The sequence below is a fragment of the Poecilia reticulata genome, chromosome 23 (genome assembly GCF_904066995.2).
Source record: "Poecilia reticulata chromosome 23, P_reticulata-male-v2, whole genome shotgun sequence".
NCBI lineage: Eukaryota > Metazoa > Chordata > Actinopteri > Cyprinodontiformes > Poeciliidae > Poecilia > Poecilia reticulata.
Window position 1 is genome coordinate 15,053,450 of NC_088852.1, and position 14,607 is coordinate 15,068,056.

Consider the following 14,607-nt stretch of genomic DNA (forward strand, 5'->3'; position numbering starts at 1 on the left):
AACATAATGACCCCTTGCAAGACATGAAAACCTACGAATATGACCTTTTTCTAAGTCAGCAAGAGTCTGCTAATGCCATCTAATGCCTCTGTTTATTGGCATCCGGTCAGTGTTGTGACTGACTGCCTGACTGCCGGATGCCGTCTAGCAGCGGCGCATCATTGGTGACGCCACAATAAATGCCCTTTGGTGCTGGCTCCTTGCTAATGAAACAGAATTTGTGTGGACTGTGTGTTGATTTTTTTTTTTTTTTTTTTTTACATAAATGAGTGTTTCTAACCAACTCCGTGGGTATATTAAGAAACTGGTAAATTCTATTGACATTTTTAAAAAGCTTTCTTTTACTGGTAGTGTTGCTTGGTGACTGAGGCTTTGAATGTGCAGCATGACTAAAAAAGCTCAATAAAAGCTCAATCTACTTAAAGTTACGGAACCTGTATTTTTTTTTCTCTTTATTTCCTTAAACAGACCACTAATTCTTTTCTAATGCTACAAAGTATTGCGTTTCCTTCTTCCAATTTTCCCTCGTCTTTCTTTTCTCAGGCATGTTTATTTCTGTGGTTCTTTTTCACGTTCCTCCGACGCCTTCTCACGTCCTCGCGTGCATTTCCTTTTCATTATGCAAATAAGGGAAGCTGTTAAAGTGCCTCAACAGATGATTTTTTTAATTTTAAGTCATAATGCACAAACCCTTCGCAAATAAGCACCATACAGAAAAACTAATCATGAAAATGCAACTTCTCGTTTTCACTGGGACCACTTCCGTTCTCACGATTTCTTAATCTGTAAAACACAGCGTTGTTTTTTTTGTTGTTTTTTAATAAAGCTAGAACAACAAGCAAAGAATTAGCTTTGAAGAAATTTTTGAAGCAGTGGCTAATGCAGTCTCTGTTGCAATGTTTTACATTAACTCCATCATAGGTTCTGAAAGAAGACCTCCCTCATTTGCTTTAAGTAAATGGGAATGTGAAAGAGGGGTCAGAGGAATGTAACAAGAAAACAGAAATACATAAACAGGCTTTTTAAAAACAGAAAAGACGGAAGCAGGAAATGCTAATGACATAAATCAAACATATCTGTAGGCCTCCCATAGTGAAGACGTGTACAAAGCAGTCAGATAAGTTCATCTTTTCTTACAAAAGCATTATGCTACATTAAAAAAAAACTGATTTTTTTTTTTTTTTACGTTATACTTTGCCTGGTCTTTCCACTATGTTTAGTTTTAAGAATTGTGATATGAAGTAAGTTAAACTCAGCTAAGACCGAACCGGAGCTTTGTAGAAGATGAGACTAATTTGGAGCCCCAGTCCGGGTGAATGTGGAAGAAAGGATTACTACAGCTGACCCCGACCCATTCTCAGATTCACATATTTGCAGATTTTGGATTTGTAGAACGTAACTCCAAATTATTTGTAGAAAATTCACCTATTTTTGCATTTCTTTGTTTTATCAAAAGTATAAATAAATAAACACAGCTTGCGAAGCTGAAATATTTTGATTCAATGCTACTTAACACAAAGCAGCCAATCCTGGAGCATCATTCATTTTGTTCTTTGGTGCTGATTGGCCCCCAAAAGCGAAGATAAAGCAGACTGTAGAATTTAGCCACAGAAATGTTTTGAGAGTCTAATGAGGACGGACAGTCCAGGTAATGTGCTGGGACACGACAAACAAGCCTTGAGGTGCCCATAGCCCAACAATACCGCCTCCACCTTCACCCTGTAAGATTGTATACGTTAGAAACCGAGCTAATTAACGCTCTGTTTGTTCAGTGTCCTTGGACACATGAGAACTGGTGAAAGCAAAGAGACGCTGGGATGAAAAGTTGGTTTTATTGGAATTTAAGCAGCTGTTTAAATCAGTACGGCTTTGCTAACCTTCTGGAGGGGGTTGGGGCGCGAGGAGGCTAATAAAGGCGGTCACTGGGGGAAAGACAGGCTGAACTGTGTTCTGGTTCGGGTGCTGCTGTCTGGGAAATCAACGTTGGCGTGAAGCGCGAGGCAACAACTCCTCGAGCACATCTGGCATTTGCCAGAACAAATGGATCCAATCAGCCAAACACAGCCAGCGGCTTGAGCGTCCCAGCAGGAGAGATTATCCTCGACCAACGCATCAGCCTTGGCATTTCGATAACCTCATAAGCTCAAAGATTTAGTTACGATCCACGCAAAATGCTCTGGAGACAGAAGAGATGAGGTCTGTTGTGGAGGGGTTGTTTTCTTCTTCGACAATGGAGATATTTTTCACATAAATATTAGATTGAGGACAAAAACGTTTCCCTGATTGTTGGATCCTGCTGGCATCACATGACTGAATTATCTCCTGAGTAAATCCTGAAAAAGCTTCTTTGTATTTGAATCAGGTGTGAATATTAGGACACATATTTAAAATAATAGTATATCTTTCTATCTTGCCTAATTAACCTAGAATTTATCTACTACGACACATTCATAATGTACTGTATCGCAGGAGTTTTATATCTCCAATAAAAACAATCCTCCAGTTAGCTAGCTAGCTCACCCAAGAAGAACTAGCTTGTTTGGTAAGCTTGTTTTACAGCTTCTGTTTAACTTCCCGACTTTGAATTCAGGTCAACTTACAAAAAAATTACTGAAATAAAAGCCTGTTTTTTTAAGATATTTTCTGTCACTTGTAATTTTTTAAGGACAAAAAAAAAAATTCAAAAAACGATTGAGATTTTATTTCAAAGCCGTATCACCCAGTCTCATCTCCAGGAAATTATTACTAATCATATATCTGCATTTCCCTTGATCATATATTTGCACGTACTGGAAATATGAAATTAAATTTGCTTCATGGAGACATGCCAATTACAAAAAAAAAATCACATTTTTCTATTTAAAAAAACGTTGCGCTCGGTTGTGATGGTTTTTCAGCTGTATCAAAATTGGTGTATTTCGCAACCTGATTCATGTGTGATTTTAATTGCATTTCTGATTTAATGAGAACGCCACAATTGCAAATTGTGTCTTTTCGACATTAGCAAATTGTCGACAAAGTTTTGCGCACATTTGTAATGGAAACACAGTTAGTGATTCTGGTTTGATCGTGATTGCTGTCAAAAATTGACAGTAATTTAATTTCACAACTGTCAAGAAATCAACCCTGAGCAGAAATGTCGATTTTTATCCAAATATTAGGAGAAATATTACAATGGTACAGTGGTAAATGTGGGTTGATACATCAACAGCAGTAGTTGTTGAACAAGGAAGAGATTTGCACCTGAGGCCCATTTATCTCCTTCTTCCATTTCCTTATCACTTAAGCGCCTCCATATCTATATCTGATGTGATAACAGTCCATGCTACTTTTTGGCAGCCAACCAAATGCAACGGATTATTACGTTTTACAAAACAGTGATGGCATCCAGAGACCCTAGTTTGAACTCTGAATGTGACCTTCAGGCTAAGGTGATCAGCAAACGCTTGTTTCACATGACTGCATGTCATTTTGAGTAAGCACTTAATCGGGATCATTCCTGAATATTGATGTGCATGTAAACACACCTTCTGATGCTACACAATCCGATGACTTCCATGGAAAAATAAAAAGGTCCACACAAGTCACACATAAGGCCTGCAGCTCAGCAAACAATACATTTATTTATTACTTATTAATAAATAAATACTGCAAGAGATTATTTATACAAGCATGACAACCGAGGCCTGTTACAATAACAAATTTTGCTGATAAATTCTCCTAGAAGTTATTGCAATAAATGATATTGTTGTCTTGAGACCATTTTCAGTTAACATAATGGTAATGGCATAATAATGATGCGAGAATACATACTCAAAGATCAAGAAACTTTAAATTCTATTGAGAATGTAACACTGGAACTCAACAGCATTTCAAATATCCAATAAGCAACAAATGAAATGAATCATGAAGTCTCAATAAACAAAATTGTCCTTCAAAAAAAGGGCAAGCTGAGATAAATGCACCAGTTTTTGGTACAAAGAGAGAAAGAAAAGAGAAAAAAAATAATTTACGCAAATGGAAATTGAGTTTGTTTTAATTTATTGGGTGATTAATTAATTTATTCTTATTGCAGACTTTGATGCACTGACATGATCTATAGGCCTGACATGATCTAGGCCAACTCTGAAGTGTCTTAAGGAGTCAAAAATGCCCTAAAATCCTTATTAAGGAACTCGTCTTACACATAGAAACATGAATCAACTAAATAATTGAATTTATGCACATTCAGCTGATTTAGCAAAGAATTACTTATATGAAATTTCTGCAAACGTCATCTATTCCAGCGTCTTTCCATACGGCAAGCGGTGCACTCGGCATAATTAATCAGCTCCGGTTATGCAAGTTCACATCCAGAGGTAAATACTCCACTAAAGACCTATTCTCCATGGCAACCAGACTCCTAAAAAACACATTTCCTTCATGACTTGACATCAACTGATCTCAAAAGGCCAAACACTTAGAGGAAGTGAGCACATCCGCTGTCAACACAGAGTTGCATCTTTCCTCTCTGGTTAGCCTATTTTTAAACACACACAACCCACAGCAAAATGTTTTCTTCCAACATCAGCTTCTCTGCTGTTCCAAAACACAAGACTTTATTCAAATTCGAAGCTAAGCGTGCGGCAGCGGGGCGGCGCCATGGCTCTGACGCCAGGGTTGAGCGGAAACTCCATTTAACTTGCAAATGAGCCGGGAGCTCTTGTGCCCTTCTGTTGCTCCCTGCCAACAAACAGAAGTTCAGTCTGGGATGACCCGTTTCGGTTTTACGTGCGCAAACAAGCAGCGAATGGAAATATGGAAATGTTGGACAAAAAACAAGAGTTGGGCACGGGCAAAACAGTGGAAACTTGTCATCTAAATTACCGTCAACTTTTTTTTTTCTCCCCCCCCACAAAGAAACTCTTTATGCTGATGGATTTGATTCATTTTCAGCAAATTAGCTCAGAATAATTCTGATTGGGCAGAGAGTGTCTGAATATCAAATTTGTCTGGACTGTGACTAGGCCACGAAGATGTTCTGATCTAAATTATTTCATTATAGTCTAGGGCAGGGTGAAAAATTTATTATATCAATAAATCAAATTTTCTGGTTTTCAGGATAATCTGGATTTTTTGTTCCACAAAGGACCATCTTGTTTAGCATCGTGTTTTACAATTTTTTTTTTTTTACTTTGAATTTGGGTGAAATCACAAAAGAAATTATTGAAATAAAAGCCAATTTTTTTGTATATTTTCTGTCATTTGTAAATAAATCTTTCAAAAGAAAAAAAATTTGGATTTGGTATTGGATTGTTGCCCCTTTACCCCAGTCTCAAGTCTTTTTCAGCCTCTTGAAACTACTTTCTCCAAGTATCGTCCTTTATTTATTTTGTTTCATCATCAGAATTTAAATGTCTGTCACGTCTACATGCCCTAGATTAAATAAAAAAAAATAACTGTAAAATATATATTTTTTTAATCCTTCACCACACTTCACCCATTAACATTTGTGGTTGTCAGGTGATAACATGCAGAATAGTTACCGTGGTAACGCACCGCACATGAAGAAATTTAGGCTAGGTTTCACCACAGGTTGATATCAGGTAGCAATTTGCCACCTGATACCAGAGAGCCAACAGGAAGTGGTCTCCCCCATCAGTCTCAGATTTGTACTCAGGGTGAAAGTGGTAAGGGAACACTGGGACTGAGGAGGCTGTGGGAAGATGAGATGACTGGGAGGAATGTGAAGCACAGAAGCAGAAACAATTTGCTGCATGTCACGCCATCCTTGCAGCGCGGTTTTTAGCTTCACCTCTGAACTCAATGTGGGACAGACTCGGAGACAAAAGCAACGGGAAGCGTATAGACATGGACCTGCTGCTACGAGCTCACCCCAGACCCGCTAATCCTGATTTATTACATAATAATACGCGTTGCTCGACTGCAGCGTCCGTCTGTCACCCTCGCAGACACACAGAGAATTAGCAATTAGGGAAGTCGCGTTTAACAACCAGCTGGGCTAAAATAATAATAATGATAATAATAATAATAAATTAGGGTTTTTGCCTATTTGTTTACATTGCACTCACCTCTGCTTCAAGCTTTGGGGTTCTCCTTTATGGCTGCGTGACAGGCTGGGAAGAGGTAAACAGTAAAGCAGTCCTCTGGGTCGTGTTTCTGCCTGCTAACTGTTAGCTGACGACGCTTAATGTTTATTAATGTCCCTTGGCATTCAGCGGTTGGCGCGAGGCTGCTACTTTCTATCCTTCGGAGCAATGTCGACGCGTTGCTTAAATATTAAAGTTCGGAAAAGTTCAAATTGAATTTCACGATTTTACTCCTCCCCCCGTTCTTTGCTGTCCATTTCTCAACCAATTTAGAGTCGTTAAAAGCAACCAGAGTCAGAATTGTTCTGTCAACGGCTGGGGCAGGCACACGTGAAAACGGTTGAAGGGTACGTCACTTCCGGTTAAAAATTCACATTAAAAGTTACATCGAAAGAGGGGAAGGATACGCCACCGTAACCGCCATATTGTGAGTGTCAAGTTGAACTTGGAAAGCGGTGTAGGAATGGTTGAAAACCGGGAAATCCCTGCTCGTTTTCATTAATAATTTTTGCATACTGTAATATATTAGTAATTATGGTACTTGACATAAAAACTGCTTAAAATATAATTAAATTTTTCTACATGGTTTGAATAAGCTTGAATTATGTCAGTCTAAGAATGTACTACAATTTTGTTACAGTGTAACCATTTGGGGTTTTTTAAATAGAAAACAGTAAAGTTAAGGACTCGATACCCTTTAGTTTTCTCTCTTACATTCAATTGAAATTACGTTCAATTCAAAAATACTTTTTTTATTTCAAAGGGGAAATACATGTTGTATCATCCCAGTATCACTCACATCCAAGAGTTGTGAGCGATGCTGTCGACAGGAACACTCTCCAGTATTTGATTATCTCAAAGGCTGTATGAATCCTTGTAAAACTGTGTAAATTGCAAACGCTGTATTCTTTTCAATAATAAGGCAGACGGACTTTATTTTGAAGGGTACCCACCCATCCGTGTGTGTCATTATGTTGAAATTTAGCAGCGCAAGGCGAAATATCCGTCCCTTGTTCTCACTCGGCGATCGTCTGATTTTCCTGGCAGGACAAACCACACACGTGATCGTTCATGAGCGCTGTCACGTCGCTCAGCATGGACACAGTTAAGATAGTTTTTTTTTATTTTCCAGCAGATAATAATTGCCTTGCGCTAAATAAATAAATATGTCTTATGTTACCCTAAATAAATAAATAAATAAATAAATAAATAAATAAATAAATAAATAAATAAATATTTATTTATTTATTTATTTATTTATTTATTTATTTATTTATTTATTTAAATAAAAAAGCTACAAACAACAACTCGGTCACATTGATATTTGGCTGTATATGTGCTTTAGGTTTGGGGAAATACACGATTATTGCATAGTAATTTTTGGCACATTCAGGTTCAGATTAATTAAGTAACATGAATTATCGGGGTATAATCTTAGGAATCGTTATATATTTTACTTTGACTTGTAAAATAAAGATCTGACATTTTTAATATGCCCAACCACTTCAGGGGAGTATGGAGGACCAAAACTGACATAATAATAAATAAAAGAATAAATATATATACTATATATTTTCTTTTTTATTTCTCCATACACATGACTTTCCATCAAGAAAAATAGACATTTTTTATTTATTATTTCCTAACCGTATTTATTTCTTGATGTATTTATTTATTATTTCCTCGCTGTATTATTATTCACTCCTCCGTATTATTATTCACTCCTCCGTATTATTATTCACTCCTTCGTATTATTATTCACTCCTCCGTTTTATTATTCCCTCGTCCGTTTTATTATTCACTCCTCCGTATTATTATTCACTCCTTCGTATTATTATTCACTCGTCCGTTTTATTATTCCCTCGTCCGTTTTATTATTCCCTCGTCGGTATACGGACGAGGGAATGTAAATATGTAAATGAGGAGGCCTGCTTTCTATGTCCTGCTCTTCTATTGGGTCAATCAACCGGAAACAGAACGATCAGTCTGCAGATCCATTGTTCATGCCTGCGCTGTGCTTCTCTTAGCAGAGCAACCTTTTTTGAGAAGGTCCTCGCTGCAGCATGCAGAAAGGGGCGGGGACGGACCACTGTCAGCCTCATACCTTATATGGAAATGGGACCATTGCACTCCGGAAGTGAAGGGGGCGCTATTTTCCTAATTTCTAGTATAAATACCTTAAAGAAGCGGGTTTGAGATGCCGATTGAAAGAATTTTGAGAGGGTTCATGTGTTCGGCACACGATCCAAAATGGAAAAGGCGCAAAGTCAGCAAAAGGTATTTTTACCTTCTTTAAAATTTTTATCACATAGTAAATCAATACGCTTTTCTAGATGACGTTGAGCATATAATAAACAGCTGTAGACTATTGAAATGCGTAATTCATAGAAGGTAAGGTTAAATTTAGCATGTAGCATAGCTAATTATTTCCCTGCAGGGCACCATTAGATAAAAATAGAAAAGTAAATAAAATGTATAATTGATAAGTGTATTTTATGCTCAAACTTTGTTTTTTTATTTTATTTAACAGATCCACGTTTCTATTTGTAACATTCGTAACGGAGAGAAGATTATTCCGTATTGCACGAATGACGGATATTTCTGTCCTCTTTGCTCATACAAAGCCGATGAGTCGTTCAAGGTACAGAATCACATAACAAGAACTGCTACGGTTCAACATAACGGTATGTAAAGCTACACTTACACTATCATTTATTTATTTACCTTCTTAACAGTTTTGTAGTTGGTTTTTTTTTTCATAAAAAAGACTAGAAAAAGGTTAATCCTTTTTGAAATATGTTTTTGCACGCCAACATTTCTGGAAAGTCTAACACTTTTTATAAACTAAAAGCTGCCATCATAGGTGGGTGTAGTTCCCTCTACTTCATATATTTATAGTAGTAAATAACTGCAAAAAACACTAGTAAGAGTAACAGTATTAGGTGATATATCTACTATTAAGTACGGTTTTACTGATCATAATGTGCAGTGTAATATTACCCATTTATTTCTGCAGACATGAATTAAAATGAAGGTATGTGCACTGATAGTTATTTTAAAAATGGAAATTAAAAATATTAATATAAGTGAGATGTTATTGTTGGACAATTATAGTTCTTTAGAGCTACCAGACTGCTTATTTCCAATCATTCCTCCGTTCAATGTTTACAGTCAATAGTGTGGGTAAGGCTGTTGTCTTATACATTAATTTGATTGTTAAAGTAATTTAAATTTTCCCTCTTTTCTTGAATGTTCTCTCAAACACCACAGGGATTGCCTAAACAAGGACTGTCCAACAACTGTGGAATGTTTGTAGTGATGGTAACATCCACTTCCTCCCACCATTTTGTTGTATTGTTTGTATAGACATAATCACATTTTTCTCCACAGTATGCTCTCTACTTTGTGATGGAAGCACCATTTGATTTCACGGAGGTAAGGAAACAGATAAGACTGCATGCTTTCTGTTGGAGATGTCATTAAATGCGAACCTGTCATGTCCACAGAATGACATGATGACAATACGAAGATGGTGGACTCTCACTCTCCTGAGAAACTTCCCTGTGAAGTAAGAATAATGGTGCAATATACCACATCATCATACACATAAGTCAGTTTTTTAAAGAAAATCTTCAATTTGTCCTTTTAAAAGGTCCAAAGAAGAACTACAAAAGGAGAGAAAGCGGAAAAAAGTTCATGAGGGGGCAAAATATGAGGTATGGTTTAGTTCAAATTCATCAGTGTGTAGTTTTGAATCATGTAATTTCTATTATGTCCGTTCACAATGCAGTTTTATGCAATGCTTGATTGTTAAAATATGAAACAAAATCAGGATAGGACAGTTAAAAAGGTTGAAACTGTTTTGATGTTGTTTGGACTTGGGCTCATCTTTCACTTTCAAAATATCTATATTTTTTTACAGACTCTGTGTGCTGATGACCACACCTATGCAAAAGCAACTGAGGCACAAATTGAGGTTAATTTTTAAAATGTACACATAACTATTATTTTTGATTTGTATTTAAACCAGAAATGATTTTTTTTAAACAGGAAAATATATTTTTTGCACATCATTTTTTTACGACAGTAGAGATGGAAAGGGTAAGACACTGAGAGATACAAAGTGTTAATTACTGTTTTATGCTTCTCACCATGCAGGTACAAATGATGCCACCAATTTTGCAGGTAAAGATACATTCATAATCATATGCGTCATAGCCATTATTCTGGTGATAGTCTTGCAATGCACCTGTTTTTCTGTAATTTTCAGATGCCTTTGGATGTACTGGAAGCTGTTCTCCAAGAGGTGATACTAGCACAGGGAGATGCAGCTTACCTCACCTTGGCATTAACCTGCAAGCGCTTTAAAGCCATTGTGTCTGACCCAGTGTTCAGGAAGAGGACTCGCTTTGCTTGGCTGGATGGTAAGAACCTTTGACTTTTTTCCACATAAAACATGTTAAATTAGATTTAAACTACATGAAATTTATCATTCATTTACAGGTGAGATCAACTGGGGTAAATTTTCAAAGTCATTCAAGGCAGAAAACCGGATTCCTTTTGCAGTTGTTACGTGTTCTTCCTGTAACCGGCAATATAAAGACTGTGTGGGCTTCACTGGAAATGGAAGACGAGGAGATTACCCTCGTTACTACTGTGATGGCAGACCTGGACACTGCCCTGGATGTCAGTACTGAATGCAAGGAGAATAATAGTTGTTTTCCACAGTCTTTCACACATTTCAGTTGTCACACATTGTTCTTTTTTGGTGACATCTTTGTAAATCTGTTCTGCTGACATTTGGATTTGTTCTGTCATCCTTTAGTTTTTCACAATGTGTTCTTTAAACATTATGTACATTTTTTAGTGTTCCTTTTGTTGTAGTTCAGTTGATTTATATTGTTTAGTTTTTTGGTAGAACTGTTGTTTCCAGGAAAAGTAACATTGTGGCTCTAATATATTAAAGAGAAAGTAGAACCAATAAAGTAGTTGTAAATATATTGTAACAGCATTGTTTAACAATTGGATAACCTTGTTTTAAAATTTTGAAATACAAGCAAAGATAATACCTTTCAGTATTTCATGTGTAACGTTTCATATACTTTAACAATGACTGGAAGAAATAAAAATTGTCTTTGCAAACCTCAGTCGTTTATGTTTTAGCAATCAGAATCAACAGTTTTTATTTAAATAAAGCAACCAAATACAGAAACATGTTCAGTTAGAAACATACCATAATACAAAGATTAAAGGTATGCTGAGCGACGGTGGAGACCGGGTGGAGGTGATGGAAACTCGGGTGAGGAGCAGTTCTTCACATCAAGCCGGACTTTATGAAGGGTAATTCAAGAAGATGAGGAGACCGGCGCCGATAGGCTGAGACGGAGGCGCATGATGAGCTGATTGGCTGAATTGAAGAGCGTTAGAATGTACACATAAGCCTGATTTATTTATCTGGTGACTTCAAAGAAGCTTTTCATACAGAAACAATGATTAATCCACAGTGGATCATTCTCTTGTCAAATAAACTTTCTAAAACCTACTTTCTCTGAGTGTTTCCAGTTTGAAGCTACATTTAAAGTTTTACAAAAATCTCTCTGGGTTTTGCAACAATTGAATATTTGAGCGCAGTTTGTGAATCAAATACAACTGGTAGAGTTGATATAGAATTTCTAAATTGAATAGTGGGACACCAGTCCAGTGTCTTTTATCAGATTACTGGTTAAGCTGGAGTCCTTACAGGAAAGGTTTCCAATGAGACTTTATGGTAAACAATGACAATAGTTGAGCTCACCTGCAACCAAGCATAATAGTTTTTGGCACTAGTTATATTTTAGATTTAAATTTATTTATTATAAGAGTACGTTTCACTACATCACAATCTATTAATTGAACTACAGCGTTCTTGAAGTATTTGGTATCTGTTTTCTTAATCTAGGATGGACTGGTGATCTGCCCAGGGTCATGCGTGCGTGTATGATAATTAATGGATGGATAAATGTGTTCCTAAATATTTTTTAAGCCTTTTGTTTCAGCTAGATTGGGTGACAATAGATAAATACATATACATAATAATTCATTATTGTTGCTTGTTTTAAGTTGTTTATTACTAATGTGATTTTAACATTAAAAAACAATAGTTTTAATTATTTTTTTAAAGGGACATACCACGTTACATTATTATTATTATTATTATTATTATTATTATTATTATTATTATTATTATTATTAACGCGGCTGGTACAGGAAATAGCGCCACTAGCGCCCCCTTCACTTCCGGATTGCAATGGTCCCATTTCCATATAAGGTAAGAGGCTGACAGTGGTCCGTCCCCGCCCCTTTCTGCATGCTGCAGCGAGGTGTACTTGCCTTTTTTAGAGGAATTTTAAAAAATTTAAGAAATGTATCGTAGGATTGCTGAGGATTTAAGGCACCTTGCCAATTTAGCTGAAAGTAGCACAGTCAGTGATGACTATTTGCTTTTTCGTGTCAATGTTTTTATGGAGTTGCTGGTCCAGGTAGCTGCAGACACGGATAATGATGCTGACTCATTAGTTGTCCAGATGTTGGAGGAAGTGGCTTGCCGTTTGCACCAATCTGTGTACCACACAAGAACAGTTGGAAGACCTGGATATTTGCTGCCTGCTGAGGTATTGGAATAATTTCTTCTTGCTGGTGTATCCGTCATGGATATTGGCAGACTTTTTGGGGTCAGTGAAAGAACAGTTCACAGGCGAATGGCAGAGTACGGTATAAGGTAAGCATGTGTGATATTTCTTTTGCTTTTTGGAACTTATTTGTATTTAATATTAGTATTATAATTCCAGTTGTTACAGAACATCTGTTTCAGTTGCGTGTGGTTATGTTTCATGGCTGTTGAGGTACTGACTTATCTAAATCATAAGATCCCATTCATGTTAGTGTTTAGCTAAGGAAAAACAGGGTGCAAAAATCATTATAAATAATGTTATTATTATATTATTATTTCATGATGACAGCTGACGCTCTGCCTCCCCTGACCGCATGTTTCTGATCTGTTGTGTTCAAATGTCCAAATATCAAATTTTACTAATAAAACATGTCATCTTGAGCCTTTAATTCACTGAAGAAGTTCAGAATTGTGAGATATTCATATTCATTAATGATTTGCTCGTTCTCTGTTCTAACCCTGCTTCTGGAACTCAAAATCATGAACTCAATGTCTACAGAGCAATAACTGGATACCAGGGTGGCGTTGTGAAGCCAGCTGTTAATGTAAATCCAAACACAACCTATACTGGATTTACCTGTAAGAGCATGACTCCTGTCATGCAATAAAAGTTGTTAGCCCCTCCAAGCCTTATGGCATTATCAGGAAAAAAATAGTTTATCCATGTCTTGCAGAAAAAGAGAAAGCAGCTGTTTCTTGTTTCCCTTTTGGTGGTTACATTAAGATGCATGTAATCCATGAAGCTTAATGGACTACATGAAAGCAATGATACATTGCTTTCAAGCTATCATTTGGCAAGGGTAGCTTTTAGCTGATGTGCAAGTCCATGACACCCTAGCTTTTGTTTTCTCTCACGTCTTCTCCGCTGTCTTTGTCTCCATGGTCATGGGCTGCTGCAAGACTAAACTGCTCTAACTCATCTAACTTGCATAGCAGTCCAAGGCTTTGTACAGTTGTCTGTGTCTTCAAATTTTTGTAGTACACATGACTGAATTTGCTGAAAATTATTGACGCTCAGACTGTTATTAAAGATTTTTAAATAACCAATTTGTTTTCTAATGACTAAATACATTTACAGGACATGAATAACATTGAGTGACATAATGTAAATAGAATTTAAAGTTGTTGGTCTTTAAATAAGTGTATTATGTTTTTCTCACCTTTCTCATTAAAATGTCTTTTCAATCCAGGATTGAGAGGTTGTGGAGAGATGTATTTGGGGCAGTGTTGGATCCGTTTTATACAACTTTCTGCTACCTGGAGACCGAGGGCCTGTTGCAAACAGACAACGAGGTGCACTTATACGCATTACACTGGACCTTTTTACCTCAAATCAACAGACATCTGAGATTTTTCATGGACGGCTGGAACAACCACCGACTACGTACAGAACGGAACCAGTCACCACTACTGTTGTGGTCTCAAAACCAACATGAAGATGGCGACCCCACACAGGTTTGTGTAATGTGTTCCATTTCACAAAGTTTAATTATAAATTAACTTGTGTGTTTTAAAAAAAAACTCCAGTGTGTCTAATTTGGATTTTATTTACATCACGATTTCTTAAATCTTTGACAGGTTGACAACCAGTATGGTATTGATGGGGAGAGGCAATATGGTCACCATCATGATGGCGTGACTGTACCAGAGGTAGAGCTTCCAAGGCCTTTGACTCGGGTGGAAATTGAAAGACTACCAGATCCAACGACCTTGTTTTCTAATGTGATAAATGTTTATCAACAGACAGTTGATATTCTCACTGAAATATGTAAATAGAGGCTACAAAAAAGCGTCCTTGAAAATTTGATG

At 36.8% G+C, this 14,607-nt stretch overlaps 2 protein-coding genes and 1 long non-coding RNA gene across 6 annotated transcripts in view; 2 read left to right on the forward strand and 1 right to left on the reverse strand.

Annotated features, from left to right (window-relative positions):
- The window catches only part of osbpl8 (oxysterol binding protein-like 8), a 66,102-nt gene extending 59,672 nt beyond the window's left edge, over positions 1-6,430 (reverse strand). For both annotated transcript variants that reach the window (XM_008401357.3, XM_008401354.3), the window contains exon 1: positions 6,072-6,430. The gene's annotated coding sequence lies outside the window, so the exon portion shown is untranslated. The remainder of the gene's footprint in view (positions 1-6,071) is intronic.
- Positions 6,431-8,131: 1,701 nt separating this feature from the next.
- On the forward strand, positions 8,132-11,236 carry LOC145550188 (uncharacterized). Of its 3 annotated transcripts, none has more exons than XM_081604049.1 (9): positions 8,132-8,773; positions 9,360-9,410; positions 9,480-9,524; positions 9,596-9,657; positions 9,742-9,805; positions 10,012-10,065; positions 10,248-10,274; positions 10,360-10,513; positions 10,593-11,236. In XM_081604049.1, the coding sequence occupies exons 2-9, from the start codon at positions 9,396-9,398 to the stop codon at positions 10,784-10,786; spliced, it is 615 nt and encodes a 204-aa protein (XP_081460175.1). In that variant the 5' UTR covers positions 8,132-8,773; positions 9,360-9,395; the 3' UTR covers positions 10,787-11,236. The 3 variants fall into 3 exon arrangements, with proteins under 3 accessions (XP_081460175.1, XP_081460174.1, XP_081460173.1); XM_081604048.1 differs by having other exon boundaries at positions 8,132-8,366; positions 8,620-9,410; XM_081604047.1 differs by having other exon boundaries at positions 8,132-9,410.
- Positions 11,237-12,469: 1,233 nt separating this feature from the next.
- Positions 12,470-14,571, forward strand: LOC145550190 (uncharacterized). The gene is made up of 3 exons (XR_014086080.1): positions 12,470-12,846; positions 13,989-14,253; positions 14,377-14,571. It is a non-coding gene; the product is annotated as an uncharacterized LOC145550190 (long non-coding RNA).
- Positions 14,572-14,607: the final 36 nt, after the last annotated feature.

Excerpts from the sequence above, each read along its gene's own strand:
- LOC145550188 (XM_081604047.1), top strand. The coding sequence starts at position 9,339 with ATGTTCTCTCAAACACCACAGGGATTGCCTAAACAAGGACTGTCCAAC. Across the intron at positions 9,525-9,595 it reads CACCATTTGATTTCACGGAG|AATGACATGATGACAATACG; the intron begins GTAAGGAAACAG and ends TCATGTCCACAG. Across the intron at positions 9,658-9,741 it reads CTGAGAAACTTCCCTGTGAA|GTCCAAAGAAGAACTACAAA; the intron begins GTAAGAATAATG and ends TCCTTTTAAAAG.